This window comes from Syngnathus typhle, linkage group LG7 (genome assembly GCF_033458585.1).
Source record: "Syngnathus typhle isolate RoL2023-S1 ecotype Sweden linkage group LG7, RoL_Styp_1.0, whole genome shotgun sequence".
Taxonomy (NCBI): Eukaryota; Metazoa; Chordata; class Actinopteri; order Syngnathiformes; family Syngnathidae; genus Syngnathus; species Syngnathus typhle.
Window position 1 is genome coordinate 14,608,933 of NC_083744.1, and position 25,455 is coordinate 14,634,387.

Genomic DNA, 25,455 nt, shown 5'->3' on the forward strand with positions numbered 1-25,455 from the left:
ACTTTCATAGCAGCATGGTGGGCCCAGTGGGTCGCACTTCTGCCTCACAGTTCTGAGGTTCTGGGGTGGGACTTTGAGTATTTCCTGGAGTTTTTGCCTGCGCTTGCAAGAGAATGCTCCATCCCTCCAAAATATTTAAAACCAAATCCATGAACAGTCGATTGTGATTCTGCAAGAGCCCAACAATAAAACAAGTAGTTCCGATCTCCGGTTTCCGCTGTTGTCATATTTTCAAAGTGTGCCACGCTTGTTTGTAATGCTTCCTTCTGTATTCCGTGCACTGTACTGAAGTGGCATCTCACTAAAATTGAGGAAGTGCTACTGTTCTCTACATCACATCCTCTCCAGTGAGTGTGTGGCTTCACTTTTAACCTGCTGACATTTTATTTTTTTGTAAAAAGCGCCCGAGTGCTGACAGAGCTCTTCATCGGAAAACACAATAAATTGAACTTGAACGTATTAATTCATCCCTCTGCTTCTTCTCGGGAGCCGTAAGCCATCGAGGGAGGTAAGCAGCTTGAAAAATTGATTTTTTTTGTCGGTAATTTTGTTTGCTGAAGAAAACAAAAAAAGTCAGAAGCCTCACAAAGACTGCAAAAGAGGATGTGAAGGTCTGACTTGTTACCACGTGGTACTTTCATGTCTCATATGACACATGAAGGATGAGAGCCAAGGTGTCATACTCAAGTCAAATGTTTTGATGGGTTTTTATTTTTGAAGCTGAAAGGACCAAAAACTTTCATTCAAAGTAGTTTTTGAAATAAAGTGCAGACTGGACTTTGCTGTTCTCACCACATTTTGCAGAACTGAGAAAAAGAAATCCTGCATAGATATGAATTGTGCCAAATGCTTTATATTATTTTGAGCTCTTCAAAGAAAGTCCGTTTAAAAAATAAATAGGCAGTTCCGAAGATGAATGAATGATTGAACGAACGTTTGTATCATGTCTTGCCAGAGAGGGCGCTATGGAGGCGGATGTGGCTCAGGCCCACAATGAACAAGAAGACAGAGGTATGGATGCTGAATGCTTCCAGGGTAAGTAAGTTCCTTTGGATTCTATCAGTAGTGAGGAGAAGCTGATGGAAAATGATTGAATGAAAATTAGCTGGTTGCTATCACCGACTACATCATGTTTATTATTTCATCTCATGTCATTTCTTCTTTGTATTGACTGATGTTATATTATTTAGCATTCATTTAATGTGCTTGTCTTCCAAACAGTTGCAAGGACGAAAATAATTCAGCCGACGTCTCTTCAAGACCCCAAACTGGAGAAGCTCAAGGAGGTAAGTTTGCTCTCTCACACGGCGGTAAACTACTCTCACACATTCCACTGAAACACTCATTTATACATAACTCTTATGCCAACACACACACTACTACCACACACACACTACAGGAACACTCCTGCCTGCACACTCACACCAACTCTCACACCAACTCTCACACACTACCAAAACACTGAAAAACTTCTCGGAATCCGAAATGACGTGAACACTTGAGGTTGGCCGAGAATTGCGTTCCACAGCCTGCATGAATCATCAGGCAGTCAGGTGGAAAGTTGCGTGAAATTTTAATGAAGGTAATTATGGGAGGTAGATCACAAGTTGGGGGGGGGGTGCCAGCTTGACAGGCTCTTGTGGATGACAGCCTCCCCCCCACCACCTCGGAGAAAGTGTCTCCTGCAAGTGCCAATGAATAAATAAGCTTCTTTGTATGTTGTCAGATTGAATATAGAGGAGTTCCTTTGCTTCTTTTTCCATTTGGTTTTATCTGGGAAAATTAATTAGGGCTATCAAAGAGCTCAATGCAGAGAGATGAAAGAAAGCGTGTTTCTGTCTGGTTAGGCACTGGTGGATTGGATCAATCGCACTCTGAAAGAAGAGCACATCGTGGTTCGGAGTGTGGATGAGGATCTGTACGACGGGCTGGTTCTTCATCATCTCCTCGGTCCGTTTTCAAAAACATCCGTTGTCTTTTTTGGATTTTTGTTTTCAACGTATTTCTATTTTGTTAGCACTTAGCATTTTTTTTTTAAAGCATTTTCTTATTCATGAGATTTAAAATTCTTTGTTTCCCGCAGGGAGGTTGGCCGATGTGCACTTGCCCTTGGAGGAGATTGCGCGGAGCAGCTCGGCTCAGATTCGAAAGCTGGAAGCCGTGCTGGAGGAGTTGGACAAGAGACTGGACCAGCCGGAGACCAAGTGGGACGTCAGCTGTGAGTCACGATGACAAACAAACAATTCCGCGCAGAATTGACGTCCGTTGAAAGGAATGTATTTTTAGATCCAATTAAAAATGACTTGAAAGGGTCCATTTTCCGTAATTGAACTGCCGTTCTTTCAGCGATCCACAAGAAAAACCTCCTGGCCACTCTTCATCTGCTGGTTGCCATGGTGAGACATTTCCAGCCCGAGCTCGAGTTGCCTTCCGGCGTGAAGGTTCAAGTTGCGCTCGTGGAGGTAAGTCAGCACCTCCGGCTCGAAAAAGTTCCGGGCTCGAGTGTTTGCTCACACGGATATCCGTGCAGGTGAGCGGGAAGGGAATCCGATCAGACGTTGAAACCGAGATTCTGACGGAAGAGAGGTGACCACCACTCTGAAGTTCTGGTCATTCGAGGAGAACATGACATTGTTCTTGTTTTTGTTTCCAGCGGTGATTCAGAGAACGTCAGCAGAACCGATGGTGAATAAAAATGTCTTTCTTATTTATAGATGCCCCACTTTAAATTCAAACACTATATTGGTACTTTAAAAAAAAGAAGCGCTCGTCTTAATGATGGGCTTTTGTGCTCCACCGTGCAGGGGACGCTAATCGCGTGGAGCAGCTGCTGAAGATGGAGGCTCACAAGGTCGCGCTGGTGAAACAGGTATGGAAACAAGGACGAGCGAGACGAGGAAGAGAGCAAAGGTGCCAATTTACAGAAAGCTCCAGAGGCACTCAAGTGTTGGAAAAGCAATTAAGCAGCGTTCTCGTTGGACCTTTACTCTTTAACCCTCAGGCCTTGTTGGCTTTTACGAGCCTTTGCGCATTTTAATGGCAGAAAGTTTTTCGGGCCCACCTTGTGTGAACCGTGTTGCAGAAGTTCTGCATCTAGTTTTCACAAAGAATTTGGTGTCCACCAAACAGCCGGTTTGGTTTTATGACATTTGCATGCACACAAATCATATGGTGCTTAAAAATGGGCAGTAGTGTTAAAACAAAATGTCTTCCCATGTTTAGGGACTGATTGGCTTTGTAAACAGGAGCATGGCCGGCCTGGGCCTGCAAGTGTCCGACTTGGATAAGCAGGTACAAACGTGACGTGGATCACGATGACATGGACTGTAATCATTGCGTTTTGTTTTGGTGAAGTTTTCTGATGGTGTGATTCTGCTGCTACTGATTGGCCAACTGGAGGGTTTCTTCATTCCTCTCTGTGACTTCAGTCTGACCCCCGTCGACCACGCGCAGATGGTACGATCCATATTGCCAATTTCATGCGGGTTATCCAATGAGTCAGGTTTTGGAATCGACATGTTTTTTTTTTAATCCTTGTAGCTCCACAATGTGTCACTGGCTCTGAGCCTCCTCACTCATCTGGGCCTGCACGTATCCTCAATTCAAGCAGGAGGTGACGTCACAACACTCTTACATCATGCCTTACAACTCACACGCGTGTAACTGCAACTAGAATAGTAATTCTTCCCAACTACTCCCACTTTGCCACATACGTCATTTGAGGGGGCAGAAATCCGCCACCTAGTGGCGATTTATAGATACTGCTACAAATAACTACGCACGCGTTAATGTTCAGTCTGACGTCATGTGCTTGATTGTAAAGCCCAAGCAACCCAACCTGTAAATAAAAATGACAAAGAAAAACGTTTTCTTTTTAGATGTCGTCACTCAGGACGTGGCGGCCACCTTGAAGGTCCTCTTTGCTCTTTTTAACAAGCACGCAAGGCAAGAGGAGAAGATGGCTGCCATATTTATCTGAGACTTTCATTTATTGCACTCGAAATAAACCTTATTACCCACCCAAAGAAACTTTGTCTGCACTTCCTTTGTAAAGCAATACGCAGCTTTTGTGGGCTTGTCTTACTTTTGCACAAAGGAGTCCCATCAGAAATGCATTAGGGCTGTAATACGAGATCTGCTACTTACATGGGTCAATACCACCACAATGGGTCTTTCAAACTCCCGAAAGTTGATATTATCCTTGAATTTTATCGTCTTTGTATTAAGTAAATTTGATGATGTAATGAATGCATATTCGCCAAACACTTCGCCATTTTGCAATCAGACATTCAATTGGTTATTTCAATGTTTGAGCCAGTGGCCACTTTTACCAAACAACATAAATCCGGACTTAATGCGATGAAGCAGATCAGCGGATGGACTTTAATGGACTTTTAATAGACTCACCATGGCAGGATGTGGCCAAGGGCTCCTCATTGGCAGGAAATGGGATGGTTTGTTTTCTTCGTTTGGGCGCTGATGGATGACAAATAGATGTTTCGCGCACACTTTACTGGCACACAGGAAGAAGCACGGGAACGGGATGAGATCATTGCGCCCGCTAGTTCGGGCTTGTTAGCGGCGTACTAACAAACTTTCGGGTGGTCACATGAAGAGCAGACAGGTGACGGGAAGTCACGTGACACGCCAGCTGGCTTCTCGTAGCTTAAAATCGATCAAATATTTATTATCTATTAGTTATTATCAGGAGATAAGGAAAATACACGATGTTTGGCTTTGGGAGTGACGAATTAGATACTCATGCACAAATTAAAGCCAAAGCAATGTTTAAAAGGATCTTGGGATTAAAAAGTGTCACAAAAAAACACCAAATATCTATGGAAACGATCAAAAGTGTAAAACCGAAAAATATTTAAAATACTTGAGAGGGAGGGGAAAATCAATATAAATTAGATGAAAAATATAATATATTTGGGGGAAAAATCAGGAACATACTAGATTGAAAAATATCTGTGAAAACTACCACAAGATGAAATAATGTTAATAATAGTGGACACACAGAGGGCTCCTGAACACGGTGTAAAAGATAAAACTTTATTTGTCCCTGTTGTGACGATACAAAGTCAACAAGTGCAATCAACTGAGAACGGCACGCGACAGTCTAGCTAGTCGTCAACACGGTGGACGGAACGCACACTTACCACTCTCGCAAAAGTATGTGTACAGGTGGCTATTCAACTGTAAGGCAACGGTTACCATGACGACCCGCGGGTCATCACCCCCTGTTTCGTTTGCAGGGAGCGTCACATCACGGCGGGGTCACAAAAAACAAGAAAATGGGAGAAAGGGAAGCGATGATACACTTTACATCATATCCCAGAGAGAACACAATCTTTTTGCCTACTTTAGGAATCTTCTTTAGGACTGGCAATTAATTAAAATCCCAGAAAGAATGAAAAAAAGTTACCCCGATTGAGCCGGGAACAGAGGCGGCAGCTGCGAAGGGAGAAGAGCAAGGGAGCGTGAATTAAAAGCACCGCTGATCCGCAGGCCAATTATTCCTCCCGTGTGTTTTAATGTGTTGGCGTGGCTGTGAAAGCGTGCGGCGCCGGGCAGCCAATTAAACGTTCGCCCCTCCGATGGGACTCAATTCGCCGCTAACATCCTGACCGACAAACGCTGATATTATTGCAGATAACTCCAGGAAGGTTGTGACAACGCCGCGTGTAGTCGTTAAAGTTTTCGAATGACAACCTTTGTGTCATCGGGAGAACAGCATCTCTGTTGTTGCTATGGTGACACAGCGTGACCTACTTTAGTAACCGTGGAGGATTGCGGATGCGTTATTATTATTATTGGTGTGTACAAGTCAAGAAACAACATTGTTAGTCGAATGGCATCTATGCTCAAGTCATTTTAACTGTCAAGATGCCAAGACAAATGTTTGTTTTCTTGCTGATAATTGGGTGACTGTAAATTTTCAGTTTTCTGTAAAAAGGTTGAATCGAGGTAAGGGGTTCTAGAATTTTACTTTTTTTAATTTGAATTAAGAAAAGAATATTATTGTTAGTCTTTAATTTGTATATGCAAAGTCCACATTTGTGAGCATTTTGTTTCAATTTAGAAAACAACAAAGATGATACAATTTTGAAAAAGAAAATCTAATTTTGAGAATTGATTTACAATCTTTAGTCTAACCCTATCAGAACAGAAAAAAAATTGTTTTTAAATCCCTCCCAAAAACTGTAAATATGATTACATTTCATGTTGATCTGACAACTATAAAATTTTAGGTTTCATTTTAATTCTATACAAAAAACAGCATCCTTTTCTTAATTTTGCTCTCCAAAACAAAACAAAAATGTCCACAAAATGTATACATTTTTTTTAATTCTTACTGAGAAGTCTGGAATTATTTTACTGCATTTTGCATGGGGACAGATTGTTGTCACAACATTTATGAAAAAAGTCAGGAATGCAAAGCGATCTTTGAACAAAATCCTCCTAAATTGTCATTTTGCATGTGTGTCTGTGTCTGTAGCACTTCTTTGCCCCGTGATACCGTGTCATCCTTCACTTTACTGTACATTATTGCTGACAATTAACTTTTGATGTTTAATTTGACTCATGGGCGTGTATTTAAACTCCTCAATGGTATAACGTGCATTGTATTGCTCAAGGAGTGGTTGTTGATGGAGGTTACCATGGCAACTAGGCTCCAAATGGATTGCTTTGGGGGTCCCTGATGCTCACTACTGCTTCAGTTGAGATAACCTTTCTCAAAAATGTCGTCGAGGAATGTGATGGAATTGTTTACTATTGTAATTTATTATGAACGGATTGAACACTATTTTTTTTAATGAGTTCCTCTGAGGTTTTACTTGTTTGCAGACCCTTTGCTCTCATTGTAGCCCCCCCCCCCCCCCCCCCCCCCCCCGCGGTCTAAACAACAAACACCGATCACACGTGAAAAATCTACGGATATTTTTAGAGCTACAGCAGGAAAAGCGGCGCGTCTCCATCAAAAATGACGTTGCCGTGCGACTTCGTGTCCCAGCAGGAAACGAAACACAGCTACGTGAGATGCTCGGCATCGACCCAACCAATCACGTGTTCTCCAGGGGTCGCCGCTCATTGTGTGACTATCACAGAAATAAAATCGCAAACCGTGTCTAACAGCTACGCAACACAAAGTGACACAGTCTGAGAAACATTTCAGATTGGAAACCTGCCAATGTGACGGCGTCATCCTCAGTCGCTCAGCTCAGACTGGCCGCCGCTCTCTCAGCTGGCTTGTTAAACGAGGCCGCTGTCAGTCCGCGGCTGGCTTGTGCTCATCAGAGGGGAAAGAGGGCGTCCCTGCCAAAGACTTCCTGGAGGCTGCCAATGTAAGTGTGGATGCAGAGCGTCTGTAAGGTGGGTCGCCTCCTCCGGGTCGCCTTTGGGAAACGGCGCGCTACTTTTCTGCCGGCCACATTGCTCTGTCCAAAGTGGAAAAGGAAAACACGATGCAAGGGGCGACCATTACTTTTGACAATTTAAATATTCAGTTGAATTTACTGCAGCTGCTAAATTTTTTACTCTTTTAACATCTGAACTAAATTGAGAAGATATGCCCGCTATCTTTCAATGCTATGCAGCAACCCTCTTGAAAATTTTCATTACAACAAATCCAGCCTCCATAGAGAACAAATCAAATATTGCCATAGCTGACGATATTTCAAGTCATCAAGACTGAGTATTGGGGAAAGTTTTCAATTAGCAATAATCTTACCTCAGATGAACCTCATAAGCTCCTATATTGCCACGGCCCAGAGATGCGCCCATATTGGCCGTAACAATCACATCACCATTCGCCACACGATGCACAGTGACGGTTTCAACACATTTAAGCTCAAACAGGAACATTAGGAGGTCCCAAAACAAATTCCACATTTAGCTAAATATGTCACTCACACATAACAGTTTCATTTCTGGAAACTCGCCAAAGGTGAGTTATATACTTTAACTTTTCTACTTGACTTTTTTGAAAAGCAATTGTATTTCAATAACCAGGTGACGATCTAAACTGAGGCAGTGTAAATAAAAAATTCAGGTTCCACCGAGATTTGAACTCGGATCGCTGGATTCAGAGTCCAGAGTGCTAACCATTACACCATGGAACCACATACACACATTATAGAAGTTAAGTCTTCCATACGCTCTACTTTGTGTGAGATGCATTGAATCACGACCTAAAGTTTTGGCAAAGAAAGGAGTGAAAGTTACTGAACATGAAAGACATTGTGATGCAGAACTCTGTGTGTGACAACATCCAATAAAAGATGCTAAAAATTCAAATCCGCGTGCTTGCGGCAAAGCCAGAAGGGATTGATTTTTAAAACGTCTCAACTCGTCTTCCCTGGGTGCATCATGGCGTTAATTAACTGGCACCACATGGCCAGCGTTGACGTGCTTTGGCGAGGTCTCGGCGCATGGCTCTCGATTCACATGATTACATCATTTTCATTATTTTTGGTGTTAATTACGCAGCCAAATGAAATACAGAGGGACGCTTTGAAGATGGCGAGGGAAGAGATGTGACTCAACCCAAAATTAAAACATGGAGCATGCAGTACTTTCGCAAGGCTGAACAAATATGTGCCTTGATCTATCAACTCAAGATGTCAAGTAAACAAAAAACTTTTAGATTGACTACTCAATACCATAGATTAAGAAATAAACCCATTGTCTTTGTAGAGTGCCAAAAATTGCCCAAACTTGGTCAATAAAGCTGATTGATTGATAACAAGCTAATGTCAACAATCGAATCCCCATACCGCTCAGCACTCCTTACAGTCAGTTTGCACTTGGAACAATCAAGAGTCACTAAACCTCGGGGTTACTTGTCCAGTTGAGACAATTACTTTGCCTTGGACAACACCAATCATTAAATTATAGAAGCATGTAACATGAGCAGAGCGTATCAGTCCGCTTTATTGTCAATTCCTTCCGGTATGGAAAATATGACTGCGGTGTAATGTTTATATGGTTCCATGGTGTAATGGTTAGCACTCTGGACTCTGAATCCAGCGATCCGAGTTCAAATCTCGGTGGAACCTACATGTTTTTATTTACACAGTTTAGATCGTCACCTGGTTTGATATTATTATTGAAATACAGTTGCTTTTCAAAAAAGTCAAGTAAAAAAAGTACACAACTCACCTTTGCCAAATTCAAATAGTGAGTAACTAATATAGGTTTAATAGCAAGCATGAATAGCATTCAAGTATCTAATTATAAAATATTTCAGTTAACAGAATTAAGTAGTCTCCGTAGAGACTGTCAAAAATTGCCATAGCTGACTATATTTCAAGTCATCAAGGCGGGGTATTGGGTAAAGTTTTCAACTAGCAATAATCGCGCCTCGGATAAACCTCATTGGCTACGATACTGCCACTGCGCAAAGCTGCCAAATAGTTCATCCGGACAATCAGGTCACTAACCCGCATACGTTCCACAGTGACGGTCTGCATATGTACACAATAACAGAAAACAACCTTCACAAATTCCACATTATTAAAATTCGACAGACACACAAAACATTTACATTTTTGGTAAAATGCCTCTAAACACGTTGACGTTCTATATCTTGTGAATATTAAGGAGTACCGCGACGCAATGCATTATGGGCTTTTGATTCCCCCCCAAAACAAGGGGTCATGCATTTTACCTGTTTCAATGGAAACACCAACGTTGACAATGAAACATCTGCTCATATTTGTACCAAATACTTGACCACAATAAGCAAACACGTATTACAGATGCAATGCGGGATTTAAGGATTACGTGAGTGACAGTACGCGAAAATGAGATGCCATCATTTTCCCTAGACACAGCCCAAGCTTAGTGACAACTGTAAGGAAATTATGATATTAACAAGAGCATTAGTCTCCGTAGAGACCGTCAAAAATTGCCATAGCCGACTGTATTTCAAATCGTCAAGGCTGGGTATTGGGTAAAGTTTTCAACTAGCAATAATCACGCCTCGGATAATCCTCATGGGCTACGATACTGCCACTGCGCAAAGCTGAAAAATAGTTCATGCGGACAATCAGGTCACTAACCCGCATACGTTCCACAGTGACGGTCTGCAACACTAAACAACCAGATTTTGGGGGAGCAAACATCTTGCTTTCTTTGTTGCGCCGTGAATGTCAATGTTATGAATTGGTTCCAAAGTCATTTAGTTTTTAAACAGTAGATACTGTTAAGTTGCCTCTTGCAATGGGCTCTTTCTAAATTCACAAACAACTATGGCCTAAGCTGATGTTGTTTCTCATCATTAGGCTAATTCATTTCTCTTTGACAGTGATAGTAGTCTCCGTAGAGACTGTCAAAAATTGCCATAGCCGACTATTTCAAGTCGTCAAGGCAGGGTATTGGGTAAAGTTTTCAACTAGCAATAATCGCGCCTCGGATAATCCTCATGGGCTACGATACTGCCACTGCGCAAGGCTGATGAGTAAAAGGCGCTAAACGTTGGAGTCACCATCCAGCGTACGTACCACAGTGACGGTCTCCGTATAAAATGAACTCCACCTATGTGCAGTTAGACTGGACTTAGCGCTCGATTTGAACTAAGCAAGGTTCGGAACAATTAATGTCGTGGTTAACATATTTTTTTATACTCTTTTGTCAATACGGCCCTGTCTCTAAAGGGCAAAGCGTCAACAGCGTGAGTTAGCATAGGTTAACTTAGCGCACGATGCTTCCTTTGGCCCACTGTGCTATAGCTTCCTCAGCCATCGCCCACTTTTTATAGCCTTAAAGCTGCCTCGGCGGGTCGGAAGGATTGATGAGCGCCGTCGCCCTGAGCTGAGCCGCTGCCTAATGAGGAGACCCCGCGGACGTGTTCCCTCTTAGTTAAGCGTCTCTCCGTACGGCGGAGGAGACCCTTGCGCGGCCGTGGGAGTCATTTGTCAAAAGCGGCTACGAGAAATGATGGCAGCCCGAGAGGCGCAGCTGAAACGGACCGACGTGTGGCAAAGTGAATGAGAAATGGAACGCGCGAGACGCAAACGCGCCTTTGCTCAGTATGATTGCATCGCTTCCGGCGCCGAGGCTCCCGAAAGGATACGAGCGGATCCCTCCCGTGGTTCTTAGTTCACGTTGTAAATCATCTCGGATGCTCACGCAAGGCCACGGACAGATAACGAAAAAAAAAAAACTGATGTGAGATAGCATGTTACTCATTTTTCCTGATTAATAACGGGCTGGGTAAGGAACTATCTTTCGGGAAGCTATTTTTAAGCGCAGAGCGGAAGAGGAATATTAAAAAAGGACTGACCATGCGCTGGACGTGTTGTAGGGCAGCAGCGTGGGGCTGTGGCTCTCCCCTCGGAGACTGTGTCGGGGTTGGTAGAGGCCGGGCGCGACGGGCTGAGCCTGGCTTTGGCTCTCGTCCAACGTGGAGCGCTGCCACTGACTGCGGGCTTTTTTCAGCCAGCGACCCCCCAGGCCCCATTTCTCCAAGTAGACCCGGCACAGCTCGTAATTGACGGCCGAGTAGTAGAGGAAGTCCAGAGCCAGCAGCACCATGACGAAAAAGCCGTAGATCCACACTCCCACCAGCGCTGTGTAATTACTGCGCACAGATGGACACATTGACGCTGCCTGTTTAATGGGGCGGATTAGGCAAAAGTGACATTTTAACGGCTTGTATACAAATAGCTGGATAGCCCGGCGCCATCCATCAAGTGGGAAATTGAACATGGCAGTAAATCTTTGGTAACTCATACGCCTATTTCTGTCAGCGAGCCATTTTGAATTTCTCCAGCTATCAGGTCAAAGTCAAACGGTAAGCAGAGCTGCAATGACTTTTATTAGGTGGACGAATTAGCGTTAGCTTCTGGAAAGTAGCACTAACCCTGCACACAATTGAGTTTTCGGAGTTATTCGATTAATCGACCCAGAAAGTCTTTTTGGCAAACTGCATACAAAGCTTGCGAGAGCGCCGCCTAATGCAAGGCTTGTGTTTAAGTCAAGGTGAGGACAAGCATACAAAAACACGCAAACACATCGATCCGACTCGATCGATCTTGACCTTGCGACGGAAGCAATTGTTATTCCATATTCAACACGGCATAGAAAGAAAAATGGCGGGAACAACGTTCGGATGCTTTCAACCACGAGGAACGAACAGACTGTCGCTCAATCGCGTAAGAATCGACAATGAGCCTTGAATGGCGGAAAAGGGAAAGTTGAAGAAATTGAAAGTCTGAAGGACATTCCTGCTTAGACATAAGCAGCACTCTGAGATGCTATTTCATTTGAATGAAAATGTTTTTCTGAAGGAGTGCGTACATCCGCTAAGGCCACTGTAAAATAAATTGCTTTTGCCCCTGCCGTGCTTAACACATCTGCAACGATACGTTACGCTTCATGTTCCAAAATCCAGCCCGTGTCCTCGTTTGGATGCAGGCCTTTCAATTTTTTTTTCTCGATCCTGCTCGCTCTGAGACAAGACAGGAAACAAAATAACCTCCGAGGACTTCTCATTTACAGAGTGCGGAATGAATATAAAATGACTTTGGTGAAAGAAGCAAAAGCTCTACTAAAATCCAACACTAGAGTATCCCAAGTTTTTTAAAAAATATTCTATTTTATATATTATACATATATAGATAATATATCTATATATTTAAATATATTCTATATATTATATTTCCAAAAAATTCCTGCCTCCAAAAGGTACGTCATAGATGAATTACTCTGACTCACTTGTGTGAATAGCCATGGGAGGAGGTGGTGAGGTTGATCTGCATGAGCACCTGGAACTCGGTGTCATTGCAGCAGTACTTGAAGGCCGTGTTGTTGTGGTGGCAGCAGAACATGTACGTCTTGTTGTCCGACAGCCGGGGGCAGTGAAAGCCAAAGTGGTAGCGCCCCTTGTGGTCCGAATAGGGCTCGCACACTCGGTAGTGAGCTGACAGTGCTGCAGCGGAGGCGAGGGGGAGAGAAAAAAAAAGCATCAAATGTCTCCTTTCTGCTCAGATCAATCGATGTTTGTGTTTGCTTTGATCGCCTGAGCTCAAACAGAAACCGAAGAATGAGATGAAGGTTAAGTGCAGATGATAATAGATCAGCATTTTGAAAAAAAAAAAAAAAGGCCATCGCTTTTAGGTTCAACCATCTTCAGACCCGACGAGGACAATGAAAGAAAAGCGAACAGAGCGGCGAGCGGACGGCTAGGTGCAGCAACATAAAACGTTCGCTTCCACCTTCACGCTGGCTACGTGTGTTGCGGACGATGTAACCGGACTCATTTGCAGCTTTGCGTCTCATAAATCCTGCTCCATAAAAAATGGGCTGAGCTGGCAAAAAATTGACAATAATGTCTAATAAGGATTAAAGTGAGTGTTAAATTGGCTGCTTCAGTGGACAAGGGCTGGTTTGTAACCGACCTGCTTGATTTCTGAACACGCTGTAAAATTTGGAAAAAATATAAAAATATATATAAAAAATGAAAATATATCAAATAAAATATATAAAAAAAAACGTTCGCACAAACTTTCTGAACACGCTGTAAAATTTGGAAACGTTTATAAAAAAATATATACATAAAAAAATAAAAATATATCAAATAAAATATATAAAAAAACTTGGAGAAAAGTAAATCCTTTCAAGTGATTTTCCTATTATTTCTTTTGGGCCATGACGTCTGGCATTAGTGCCACTAAAAATTGAGTATCTTCAAAAGTGTAGACCTGCAGTGGACAGCAGCAGGAAGATGACCGTCAGGACATTCAAGGACTGCCGACTGGTGATAGTCATCTTCTCGCGCTCATGTGGAAAAGGAGGAGGGAGGCAGGCTGGCTGGCTTGGCTGGTGGGGGGCTCGGGCAGCTGTTTCAGCTTGAGCTGGACCTGGTTGTCCCGTGCATGCTGAGAGCTCCTCTCACATGCTTGATGAAGATGCTGCTGCTGCTGGAAGTCAGGAGCCCTGATAGCAAGAAGATATGCACACAAAGAACAGAGTGGGATATTCTCTTTGCTCTTTCTCCACAAGCGACTGCATGCTGCACCGCTTTAAGTGACCGCGATTTGTTCTAAAATCTTTCTTTGCCGCTTTAAGTGACCACAATTTGTTGTAAAATCTTGATCTGGCTATATTTGAAAATGTTATGTAATACAATTTACATAAAGCCGAACCGCAGTGAGAGACACCCTGCTGTTAAGCTCACAGGTAAGCAGAGCTGCGCACGGCTAAAGCGATAAATGCTTCCTTCTTCCATGTGCACGCTAGTTAGTGTAAAATTTTGTTGTGATTAATTAAGGAACGCCCAGACTTTCATTTTGAGCTTTTGCATCAACACTTGCTGCATTTTCGTCACCCTGAGAAAAAAAGCTCCATGTGGAGGCAGACGGGTAAACTCGGTTTGTTTTGGAGCACCAACATCGCACGGAGGAGGGGGGAGAGGTTACAAGTGATGAGAGCAAAGACAGGAAGTTAAAAAGATTCTCTGAGGGAATATTTTTAGGAGGTCACCAAGGCCAGTTCATTTTTTTTACAGACTTGGCTGGCGGTCAAAGGGATGAGGAAGCAACGGTCACGTTTACATGTCAAAAGATTGAGACTCAAGAATTGGAAGAATGCCGGCTGCTAAGTTCCGAGAGCTCGTGCTTGAAATTCCGATCTCAAAGCACAACGACTGTATTTATATTTTCATTATGTCCTATCGGGGTGGGAAGTCAAAGCACCAATCAGTCATTTTTTAAAGACTCACACAGCAGCTAGCACAAAGTGAAATGTGGCTCTGCATGACTTGGAACGCTAATGAAAAATGCACGTTATTAATTGAGCGCGGGAAAGGAAATTAAAGTTCGACCTGCGCTAGCTCCCACTTATCAAAGGAACAGGAGCCGAAAGCTTCAATACACATCGGGCTGCTCGTCTTATATTTAAAAAGCACGCTAGATTGGACGAGCTGTTCCCTTTTCTAAAAACCAGCTGATGTCCCGGGAGACAGGGATATTTTTTTCCCTCTCTGTCAGTCCATCCGTTCTAATTTCAAAACGAGTCAAAGAAATATCCAGGAAGACACTTTTCTAGTAATTGCAGCATTTTGAGATCAAATGTGAAATCAGCATCTGAAATGTACTGGATCATTTTGGTGTTTGCTTGCGACGGAATTGAAACAGGATTAGGAATCAGAAAGACTCCAGCCTTTTTTTAGTCTGCAGTAGGCTGGAAATGTTTCCGCCGTAAATTAACCAAGACTGAAATAACAAGGCAGGGCCATGTTTGTGCTTGTAAATTCATTTTCAAAATAGGAGGATGAAATGTTGCGGCAAAATGTAAGACATTTTTCTCCTGTGCTTTTGATAAATAATAAAGGTGCGAGCGACAAAACTAAAAGGCTGGCTGCGATGAATAAATCATAATTGATGGAAAGCAAAGGAGTCTCTTGTCAGACATTGAACTTTATATTTCAACACGTACAATCCGCACCAGAATGTACTTTTGTCATCCCCGAATGTTTCCTTAATCGAACCTCCCCGTCTCGCCGCGGTGCGATGATTGGTGCGCTCTTTAAGTGCCTCGGCGGCACCAGCGGTAATTGCTCACTTAATATTTCTCGGTGCCAGCACAAGTGACCAATACAGACAAATAAATGCTTTTTGTTTTACACGCCGGGAGCTTGTTAAACTCGGTAAACAAGGCTCGGACGGGGAAGAGGAGAACCTTGACCGCTTCATCGCACGTGACGAACTCCATGATAAGCGTTTTCATCACGGAGCTATAAAAGCCTTAAATCAGATATGTCCAAACTTCTTCCACCGTGTGCCAAGCAGAATAACGGAAGAAGGGGGGAGGGGGGTCAGTGTAGTCCATTCCAGCAACAAAATAGTTTTCACGCAAGAATTTTGTCTGATTTTGTCTCAAAGGTAATCTAGTGTGATTTGTAGAAAAGAAAAAAAATGTCAGATTGACTCAAAAGCTTTTATGTCTATGGAACCCCCCCTACCCTGGAAACAAAAATGGTACAGTCCTGTCATCCTCCACCAACAAATGAACACATCCTTGTTAACGTTTCAACTTGATGTCATTCTTGCTAGCATGTGTGGAAAGTGATTTGGAAATGGGAATCTTGTCTTGAGCTCATACACTAATCAGTCTTCCTCAACATGGAATCGTTAAAAGAAAGTGGAGGGCATTAAACATCCTGTTCCATTAGGATATGAGCTCACGAAAGGGACATTGACAGGCATGATGTCATGCCGTATTCTTCAGGATGTCCGTGCAGCAGAGTGGAAAGCACTCTCGGCGCCGACAGGATATTTGAACGACGACACGGCGAAGAAGCAATAATCGATGGCCGGTCATCCATTTTCGAAAGCGCTTCCACTCAAGGTCGTGGAGGAGCTGGAGACTATGGGGGCGAAAAAAGTGCGCCTTGCACTCGACTGGTTGCCGGGCCATCTCGGGGGAACAAATCGAAACCGACAACCGTTTACAGTCACGTGAGTGGGAACTGAGCTGAGACTCCGAGTACCAAAGTCAGGCGGGTCTACACTATCGGAATAGCGAGGCCATGTTAGGATTTGATGTTCATTTCATTGAACGTGAAATATTGATTAAGATGTGGAATAAAGTCACATCAATAACCAAGATATAAATTTCTCCAGATTTTACGGCAACCATAAAAGTATGAATCACTCAATGTCGTTCTCAATGTAGTCGTCACAGACAAAACTAAAATCGACGCACCTGTCAGTCACACGTTACAGTGCATCATACAAAAAAATGATCAAATTATGAAAGTAATTAAATTCACAAAGGTGCTTTTTTTCTTTCATTATTAGCTTCAGTATATTTTACAACACGCAGGCCCCGACAGCCAGATTTGTACGATCGGTGGGCTGAATAAATTTTCCACATCAAATATTCTAAATAAAGACCAGAGGCGGCAGATTGTTTTGGTCTGGTGGCTTGATGTTGCCTGGGAGACATCTACGTCACGCCAGATACGAGGAGTGAGTGTAACATCAATTAATTAGCGGTGTAGTAAAACGAGAGGTGTAAAAGGCGGTGAAAAAAAAGATAACGGAGGGGACGGGGGGGGGGGGGCAACAAAACAGGGGTTGCCATAGTGCCAACGAGGCTGCATAAATGGACTGGCTTATTGTGCACCGTAGACACCTCACTGCACGGGTGGCCTGTTTTGCGTTCACGTCGCTAATGGTTTGTTAGCTTTACTGATGCTAATAAAACTCGCATCTGCAGGCTGTATTTGTACCTGCTGAGAGCCGTCGCAGTGATGGAAGCCAGTCGGCTTCCTCGCTGTTTAGATTTAGTCTGGCAAGCGTCGTCAGTGGCCAAGGCCGACCGGAGGATCAAAATGGATGTTTATTGTGAAAGAGGGCGGGGGGTGGGGGGGGGTGGGGGGGGGGAATAGCAACACTGTGATCTTGTGCTAAAAAAAATTCGATTTTCTTTTGGATAACAAATGAAAAAACTGGGGGGGGGGACATTTTTTGGAAAAGCACACGTCGCCAAATTCCATCATTTTGATATTCTCATTCAATTCAACAATGTAAATATCTTTCGGCACAGCAAAATATTTCCGCATCTCGGTCCAGGCAAAAGTTTCTTTCTTTCTCCTTAAACGCAGCGCTGAAAAGTGCACATGCACCATCCCTGAAACGATGATTCCTATTTCCATTATTTGCCTTATCCTTGCACTTGAAAAATCAATCTCAGGAAATTTGAATCAAAAGTGAAGCGTGATATCCAGCTTTTCCAATCTGCTCCGGCGTAAACCGAGACAGTTGTTTAGATCTTTCCGGTCAGAAACTACCTGCTCTCCCTGGAGCACCTTATTTCCATTCAAATCAGTATTTAAAATGCATAGCGGGTGGGGGAAGGGAAGGATTGCCGGAGAGGCGGGTTCTACATTTTCTGCCGATTCAATCCCATGTCACGACGTGAAAGTGTAATTATAGCAGCACACGCAGGAGGAAGCGTCGTGGCGACAATTGCTCGCCGTCTTCTTGCCTGAGACGAGATGTTGATGAATCGTAAATCTGCACAACTCCTCTCAATAGTCAGCAAGCTTAAATTGAGGAATCGCAGTTCTGCAGCCGTCATTGATACAAATCACAGAGAGTCCCGACGTGCGGCTCCCACCCACTCGGGGTCATGGGATGATGATTAATGAGAATACAGACATGCTTTCTTGGACTCAAATGAAAAACGCCTCAATAATTGTGCTACTGAGGAGCATCCAGTAACTATCAAAGCGGTCAAGGCTGACATTCCACACCAAAACGTTCTCAGGGCCAATTGTGGAATTCATCAAGTAATACGACAAAATTTGAGTTCAAATATGCCGACAGTTATTTCGCTTCTCGCCCAAAGTCAGCTCGTTTTCCCGCAGTCTATCGTCATCTATGATGCATGCAGACAAGCCCACCCGCTCGCTATCTCACGGACACAAATCGCCATTATTTGCTCGGATTCACTTTAACACCCCAGCCGGGCCTTGCGCGGTATCTCTCTTGGAAACCTCCCCCGATTGACATCCGCCTGACCCTGGATTTAAAATAGCACCGAAGTAACAGCCTGCTGGGAATTAAAAAAAAAAAAAAAAATTCGTATGACGTGAGGACACAGAATGGCAAAGACAGAGCGGCTTTATCATCTTTGTTATTGTCCCCCTGTAGCCAACACAATCAAGTCGTTACGCAACACACGGTGACGCAGAAACACTTAACGCTGAGAATATAAATGCCCTTGTGATCGAAAAAGTGAGAAATCGTAACAGATCAAACCTGTCCCACAAGTCCAACGTTGCCATAGAAACTATTAACACCTTCCAAAATTTAAAGACTTCAGGGGGGACTAGCTTGCTTTCAAACTTTTAAGACGATTAACCCAACAAGCCAGCAAGAAAACAATCGTCATTTTCCGAGGGCAGCGCGACCTCGCCGCAGTGACGCAAAGACCCGCGCTACCTTCAGAGCAGACCAACCGGGAACATTCATAATATCCTTTTGGCCGCCTGTTATACAACCTGGCCCGAGAAAATCCGAGGCGGCGCTTGCAGATGCGTCCAGTCGGTATTATTTTTATGACGATAATTACGGGAAGTGCTGCTCCACCTGCCATCGTTTTCATCGTTACGCAGGCTGTTCCGCTTTTGACCCACCGGTGAGTGAACTCTCGCCGGCTGGCTTTTGGCACACTTGTGAATGATAACTTCCTGTGCGTCGACAACTCTGCGGCGACTCGTTAAAAAAAAAAAAAGCCCTTCAGCGCATTTCTCAGACTGTGAATTGAGTTTTATGATGCCAATCAAGAATGGCAGCAACCTGCAGTTTGACTAATAATATGCAAAAGGGTTTATTATTAGTCATTACTGCAGGGAAGGATTATGGTGGGCGCTGGCATTGCATGGTGGATTGGAAATGACTGTCATTTGAGGTCATAATGACTCAGGAATTACTGAGCCTTTTAGAAATGCTGTTATCTTTGCGCACATATTGCACATTATGAATTGGACTGCATAGCAGGGGTGTGCAACCTACAGCGTAAGTCTGGCCTACAATGCCAACAAATGAAATTGGCTCAAATTTGACAGCTATCCGACTATTTTTTTTTTTTTTTTTTAGGAAATGCCCAAACTATCTATCCACATGTGTTGCTCCACCATTTATGTTCAGGTTCGCTGATTTGAAGAGTTATAACACCGCAGCACTCTTTGTTAGCCTGTCTATGCTGTTTGACATTGTTTGTTAGCATTAAGCGAAACGAAATTCGCCAAGCTATGTGTGTGATTTTTGTTTTGTGTGTACTTTGGGAGTGATGAACCGAAAACACGATAACACCTTCAATGTGTTTTGGGACAGTTTGGGAATCCCGGCACTATAGGCCGCACACGAGAAACTGGTTTACTGCCTCGGCAAAAGGGAATTCCTGCTACATGCTGTACTTAGCACAGCAGGCCGAGCCTTCAGAGAGAAATAAAGTCACAAAAGCGCCATCTGTCGCAATCAAGCCCTGTTTGTTATTTGCCTATCTTTCTTGTCGGAAGCAGCACTGTGAGTTCTATCACCTTGTAATACAGCAAGGGGGCAAAAAAAAAACTTTTAAAAAGAAGGCCAAATGTTCAGCTTGTTCCTCGAGTTCACAAAGCCGGTTTGACCGACACGCTCCTCTCCTCAGGCCGACAAAAAGAAGTGATTTGCAGTGACTAAAGGCCGGAGCAGTGACACGTCTGGCTCTTTAATCAGGAGCCAGAGTCTGACACGGACGCTTAACCCCTCGCGCGGCGACCCCTGGGGGGCCAGAGCTTCTTTCTTAGCCACCTCTAGCGAGAAGGTCGCTTAGATCAATAACTTTATATAGAGTGAGGACCTTTGAGCGGATTTTTTGCGCTGCACTTGTACCGATTTCCTCTGCTGTGCTTTAATCTGGATACAAGGTTTAAAAAGAGAAAAACAATGAATCTTCCTTTAGAAAAATGTTAATTAATCTCAGTTTTTAATTTAACAATGTTTTTTATTGTGCCGATTAGAGAGGGTTTTTTTTTTCACAACGCTAAGTTAGCCAAATTAATTGCAGATTAATCAGGGCTAGGAGCAAGCGAGACAAAATGGAGCGTGCTAATTAGCCAGAACGAGGAAAGCCGCTGTTGATTCATTCTCGCGAGGTGAACAATCGCCCGGATGCAAAGTCAAGCCCTCGAATTGGATGTCTGTAAAATCAAACAGACAACAACAAAAAATATTTACTTGAATAAACACTGTGTGACAAAGTAGCGGGCATTTCCGTTTCCATCTCTAACAATGATGTAGGAGTGGTCCCGCCGGGGTCATTCGATAGGAGGTTAAATACAGGTTGAGCCTGCGGGCCAGTTAACGGCGAAGCAAGGCCGCGGCATCACGCAACATTTACACGCCGGGAAAACACCCTGCGGCGTCACAATTAGGCGGAGAAAGGCTGGCTTCTCAAACAATGCTTCATAATTGATGTCATGAACGCCTGGCGCGGGTACGAGAGGGAAAAAAACAAAACAGCTCGACTATTTATTTGCTCAGTATATGTATGATTTCCCCGAGTATTCCTTTCAAATGCTCCTTCAAGCGTGATTTCACTCTTTCCGCTGGGTCAATACGACAAAAGAATCTGAATCAGTCTTTTTTTTTTTAACACACACACAGAGACACACACACACACACACGAGGCGCTGTTATACAAACATCGCCGACGGGCAGAACAGCTTGTTGATTTTTTAATTATTCTCCGCGCGTATCAAGCAAAGCGACACGCAAAGAACGCTCGCAGCCTTTGACGTAAACACACAAAGAGCGAGTGTGTGTAAATATGCGCTCACTTGTCTTATAGATATTTCATCATTTTCTCAGCTATGAACTTTGGAGAGGTAGCCGTATCGGGAAAGAAGCCGTCGTGATCGTTGTGGTGTTGATTGACTTTCATGCTTTCCCTGTCTTCCTTTTCATACTGCTCGTTTCTATTCTGCCTAGCAACAAGCAGATCAATAAATGCTAACGTGTCTTTGCTGTCAAAAAAAAGACATCGTACTTTTCTTTCCACTGCAATGTGTGGCTTGCTAATAAAGTAGCGGGCGCCACATAAGACAAGATAAAGTGGACACTGGAACTGGGAGTCGCCGTTTGGTCTCGAAAATCGAATCGTGTGTGTGTGATTGTCTTGGCTAGATGATATCTAATTGGCGGAAAGGAAAGTAGCATCAAAGGTGTCATCAATCATCCCTCGAACTGTGACACACGTTTTCTCATTCAGCTCTGCCAAGCGGTCATTAATTCATTAATGCAAGAGTTGAACTCTGGCAGGAAGCCAAATAGACGCCACGATGAACTAAACGGGCGGCGTTTCCGTGTAAAGCGTGAATAGTGGATGACAAGAGCTGCCGTTGAGTTTGATACGGTGGAAGATTCAGCCGACGATGGTTTCATCAATCAGTCCGACAGCGTTCACACAATTAGGCAACGTGATGCTCACGAGCTCGCCATCGTGAATGGCGTGAAATTCCCAAGACTAGCTAAAAGTTAGCGAAGCTAGCAAAGCGGACAGAGGGAGGCTGTCAAATGTTTTGTCTTCATTCGCAGGACTGACGTTGACGTCTTATTTTTCCAGAAGAATCCCTAGGCTGAGGTTTCGATTTCTTTGTCGGCCCCGTACATTTTCGATGCGAAGCCGTTTAGCTCGCAGCCTCGGGCTCCGCTGCCTCTTTGCCTTTTACTCCCAATTTAATTGCTAAGAAAATACGAAGTATGATTCTTTCTCCGATTAACCGGTCACCCCTTTTTTTTTTTTATGTCGTTGGAGCGTGATGAACCGCGAGACGGCGTTAAACACGAGGCATGCGCGGTTTTGACATTCAGCCACGTGATGATTGTCTTTCATCAGCACCAATGTGAAGAGCTCTTCACTCTAAATGATCACCTTGATAGCTTCTGCCGAGGCACCGGTCACGACGCCTCGCTTCGTTCTGCTTTTCCCCATGCATGTGTGTGTGTTAGTGTGTGTGTAGACTACAGCGGTGCTGTCAGATTCATTTTCATCCAGAGGCCACATTAGCATTCGGGTTCCCACAAAGGACTGTTAATAAGTGAATCTGGGACTGTATTCATCTCATGATGACATACTGTAGTTGCTTCAGCATTTGATTAGTATCCCTTTGAGCAAGAGAGGGTTAGGGTTAGGAATAATTTGTTGGAAAAAAAAACAATACTGTTTGCTGGCTTTCCAGTACATACAATTTATAGGTGAAGCGTTGTTATTTGACCAGTGTTTAAGCTGTTATCTTTGACTGCAACTTTGATATTGCACCAACAGGGCGGCGCTGCACAAAACAGAAAGAAGAAATTAGCAGTGGATTTTTAAAAAGTCTCCAGATTTTTTATGTGCATGTGGCAACACTTCACTACTCGCACACTTAAGACTTGATTAAATGACAAAGTGTGAATTGTTGAATGGTTTGTTTTTCATCTTATCAACATATCTTGTCAACAGTTTACGGCAGCAGACGAGGGACTACAAATGTAAATAAGCGATATGCTAACTTTTACACAAGCAAAGTATTATACTAGCATTTATCAATGTGCATCATCCCCTTTAAGTAACGGCAACTGAAAGAAGTCAAAAAAGATATCATAATTGAGAGCCTTATGTTTGGGCTTTTCATTGCTGTCTCGTAAAATAAGCGAGTAAATGTTTTTGCTGCGATTCAAGCAGGGACTTAACCTATTTTAGCTTTTTCTTTTTCTTTTATTGACTGCATAATGTTTACGACTGTGCACTTCAAGCACGTAAAGCACTTTGTGAAGATGTCTTTCTAAATAGAAACGTACTTACCATAATCGGTGCAGTATCGAATTCACCGCATAAAATGATGGAATTAAATATACAGTGCACCGTACAGTATGTTCTCCTAGGTTCTGTTTGAGCGGTCAGGTGACACGCACTCATGGATGAGCGAGACAAGGTGACACAACACACGCACGCCTCCGCTGATGACTGATGGCCAAACACGACCCACGTGACCTCGCGTGTGTTCAGTCGCTCCCGCCGAGGCGACGATGAGCCGATAACACGCGAGCATGTTTAGTGTCCTGAGAAGGGCTCGTTTTTTTACTTTCAGAAGTCTTTGTATAAACACAACGGCTCGACGCAGACGCGCACAAATGAAGCGCATTGTGCACGTCTTACGCAATATTTCTTCTTTTGGTGTCTAAACACGCTCGGTAATGACTCCACATGCTCAACCGCTATAAGCTAAATGATCACAAAAGAAGCGGCGGGACAATAAATGGCTCCCGAGCTGCTTTTAAAAACAATTGGGCCCCAATAAAAACGCCAACTTTGACGGGTCATCCTGTGCCACCACGCACGCCATCCCAGCCGTTCAATGTAAAGTGTTTGAAGTGTCTGGAAAGCAACGCAAGGGAGAATCCCAAACGTCACTCGTCGAAAATGTGCGGCAGACGTGTTAAACACTTATCCACTATGCTGTCCTGGATTTGATCCAGGTGGGGAGCGGCGCAAGAAATAAATGTTGATGGACACTTTAGTGAATGACCGAGGCCATAATACAAACTATAATCCATGGTATTTTATTCTATATTTTGATTTGTGATGATATATCTTTTAAAAATGCACGTACATTTCTATTGATTGTTTTTCTTTTCATTCTGAATCTAAACATTTTTTTCAGGTGAGGATGTTTATGTCGGTCGTAAACATGCGTTTGTTGGCAGCTATTATAATACACAAATATTAAATAATGATTATTAACTAGTTCAAAAATTAACAAAAAAATATCATTTCGTCACTATCGGATGGAACTCTTCCCTGTCCAAATTTGGTCAATTTCATATTTTCTCCACAAATTCTTATGTTTTACAAATGATTGACCAATCAAAGGTGTTGGAAATATCTTGCTCTCTTTGACGACGCAACGTTAATAGGTCTTGAACAATTTCCTGAAAAGTGACAAATATTGCCCAGCACCAGCCATTTAAAGCCATAAAAGGCCTCACCGCCTTTAGAAGAAGCACAAAATAATATGAGCTCATCATCCAGGGAGTGAATCTTCTCCGCGTACGTGGATGAAGGCACATTACAGGCATCTTCCACGCCATGCCAGCAATATCGTAGTCTGCAACATTGTTCCCAGTCACGCCGAATCATTAAAACTGACAGCGACCGCCGCTGGGCAAGAATATCTCACCGAAGAGCAAGCTTTTTTTTTTTTTTTGACGTGACTGAACAAAGGGAATCTCCTGCCTCCCTATCACCCCCCCCCCTCTGTTTTCTTGCCTAAATCCAACCAAGCGTCTCCCTCACGTCTGTTTCCAAGTCACCACACCAGAGACACCGCCTACCTGCCAATTGTGCTTATTAGCCTCCGAGTCATGCCTCGAGAGGGGAAAAAAAAAAAACTACACACTCCACCTGAGCGCCTCAATGCACTTTCAGACGGCAAAAAAGTCAAAAGTGAAAGTCCAACTTGTGTTCTCCATTAAAAGTGACTGACGGTGTGTTTGGATCATCACTCCGAGCCCGAAATCACCAGTGTGAAGTGTCGGGTGATGCGCAGCTGACCTTGTTGGAGCATGAAGAAGCGGGGAGGTTCACTTCCCAGCTTGTCGCCACCCTGTTGCGTCTCTTCCCTCACCCGCTGATCCTCCTCATCTTCCTCCCGGGTCAACTTGACGAGCTGCTCACGAGGGAAAGGCGGCCGGATGAGGAAGCGAATGCACTCTTCACGCCCCCGACTTTCCTCCTCGGCGGCGGTGTCTCCCTCATCTGTCGGAGCGCGGCGGCAGCTGAGTTAAGAGAGAGCGAAAGACAGAGTGAGATGAAACAACACCCGGGAGAGAGAGAGAGAGCGAGCGAGGGAGGGTGGGGAAAAGAGGGAGGGAGGGAGCTGGTGTGGATTCTCCATAGTGCTTGTTTATCTGG

The 25,455-nt window shown here is 43.7% G+C and overlaps 2 protein-coding genes and 6 non-coding genes across 10 annotated transcripts; 2 read left to right on the top strand and 6 right to left on the bottom strand.

Annotated features, from left to right (window-relative positions):
* The first annotated feature begins 320 nt into the window (after positions 1-320).
* parvg (parvin, gamma) lies at positions 321-4,029 on the top strand. Of its 2 annotated transcripts, XM_061283240.1 has the most exons (13): positions 323-508; positions 956-1,035; positions 1,222-1,286; positions 1,848-1,950; positions 2,084-2,218; positions 2,347-2,462; positions 2,531-2,586; positions 2,654-2,685; positions 2,805-2,869; positions 3,223-3,291; positions 3,355-3,456; positions 3,541-3,613; positions 3,879-4,029. In XM_061283240.1, the coding sequence occupies exons 2-13, from the start codon at positions 966-968 to the stop codon at positions 3,977-3,979; spliced, it is 987 nt and encodes a 328-aa protein (XP_061139224.1). In that variant the 5' UTR covers positions 323-508; positions 956-965; the 3' UTR covers positions 3,980-4,029. The 2 variants fall into 2 exon arrangements, with proteins under 2 accessions (XP_061139225.1, XP_061139224.1); XM_061283241.1 differs by lacking the exon at positions 3,223-3,291 and having other exon boundaries at positions 321-508.
* A 2,857-nt stretch (positions 4,030-6,886) lies between these two features.
* Positions 6,887-25,368, bottom strand: shisal1b (shisa like 1b). Of its 2 annotated transcripts, none has more exons than XM_061283856.1 (5): positions 25,096-25,368; positions 13,710-13,944; positions 12,724-12,937; positions 11,291-11,587; positions 6,887-7,442 (listed from the first exon to the last, which is right to left on the bottom strand). In XM_061283856.1, coding segments are annotated over exons 2-5 (579 nt in total). In that variant the 5' UTR covers positions 13,777-13,944; positions 25,096-25,368; the 3' UTR covers positions 6,887-7,441. The 2 variants fall into 2 exon arrangements, with proteins under 2 accessions (XP_061139840.1, XP_061139841.1); XM_061283857.1 differs by lacking the exon at positions 25,096-25,368 and adding an exon at positions 19,090-19,156.
* LOC133157673 (U4 spliceosomal RNA) lies at positions 7,638-7,780 on the bottom strand. Its single transcript, XR_009715079.1, has one exon. It is a non-coding gene; the product is annotated as a U4 spliceosomal RNA (small nuclear RNA).
* Positions 8,055-8,126, bottom strand: trnaq-cug (transfer RNA glutamine (anticodon CUG)). Its single transcript has one exon. It is a non-coding gene; the product is annotated as a tRNA-Gln (tRNA).
* trnaq-cug (transfer RNA glutamine (anticodon CUG)) lies at positions 8,991-9,062 on the top strand. The gene has a single exon. It is a non-coding gene; the product is annotated as a tRNA-Gln (tRNA).
* LOC133157660 (U4 spliceosomal RNA) lies at positions 9,271-9,411 on the bottom strand. The gene has a single exon (XR_009715066.1). It is a non-coding gene; the product is annotated as a U4 spliceosomal RNA (small nuclear RNA).
* Positions 9,892-10,032, bottom strand: LOC133157671 (U4 spliceosomal RNA). Its single transcript, XR_009715077.1, has one exon. It is a non-coding gene; the product is annotated as a U4 spliceosomal RNA (small nuclear RNA).
* On the bottom strand, positions 10,322-10,460 carry LOC133157659 (U4 spliceosomal RNA). Its single transcript, XR_009715065.1, has one exon. It is a non-coding gene; the product is annotated as a U4 spliceosomal RNA (small nuclear RNA).
* Positions 25,369-25,455: the final 87 nt, after the last annotated feature.

What these genes read in the sequence shown, in the direction of transcription:
- parvg (XM_061283240.1), top strand. Translation starts at nt 966, where the DNA reads ATGGAGGCGGATGTGGCTCAGGCCCACAATGAACAAGAAGACAGAGGT. An exon ending in GAGATTCTGACGGAAGAGAG is followed by an intron (nt 2,587 to 2,653) that starts GTGACCACCACT and finishes TTTTGTTTCCAG; the next exon opens with CGGTGATTCAGAGAACGTCA. An exon ending in ATCCTCAATTCAAGCAGGAG is followed by an intron (nt 3,614 to 3,878) that starts GTGACGTCACAA and finishes TTTTCTTTTTAG; the next exon opens with ATGTCGTCACTCAGGACGTG.
- shisal1b (XM_061283856.1), bottom strand. Translation starts at nt 13,776, where the DNA reads ATGACTATCACCAGTCGGCAGTCCTTGAATGTCCTGACGGTCATCTTC. An exon ending in CCTGCTGCTGTCCACTGCAG is followed by an intron (nt 12,938 to 13,709) that starts GTCTACACTTTT and finishes CCTCCGCTGCAG; the next exon opens with CACTGTCAGCTCACTACCGA. An exon ending in TCCCATGGCTATTCACACAA is followed by an intron (nt 11,588 to 12,723) that starts GTGAGTCAGAGT and finishes ATCTGTGCGCAG; the next exon opens with TAATTACACAGCGCTGGTGG.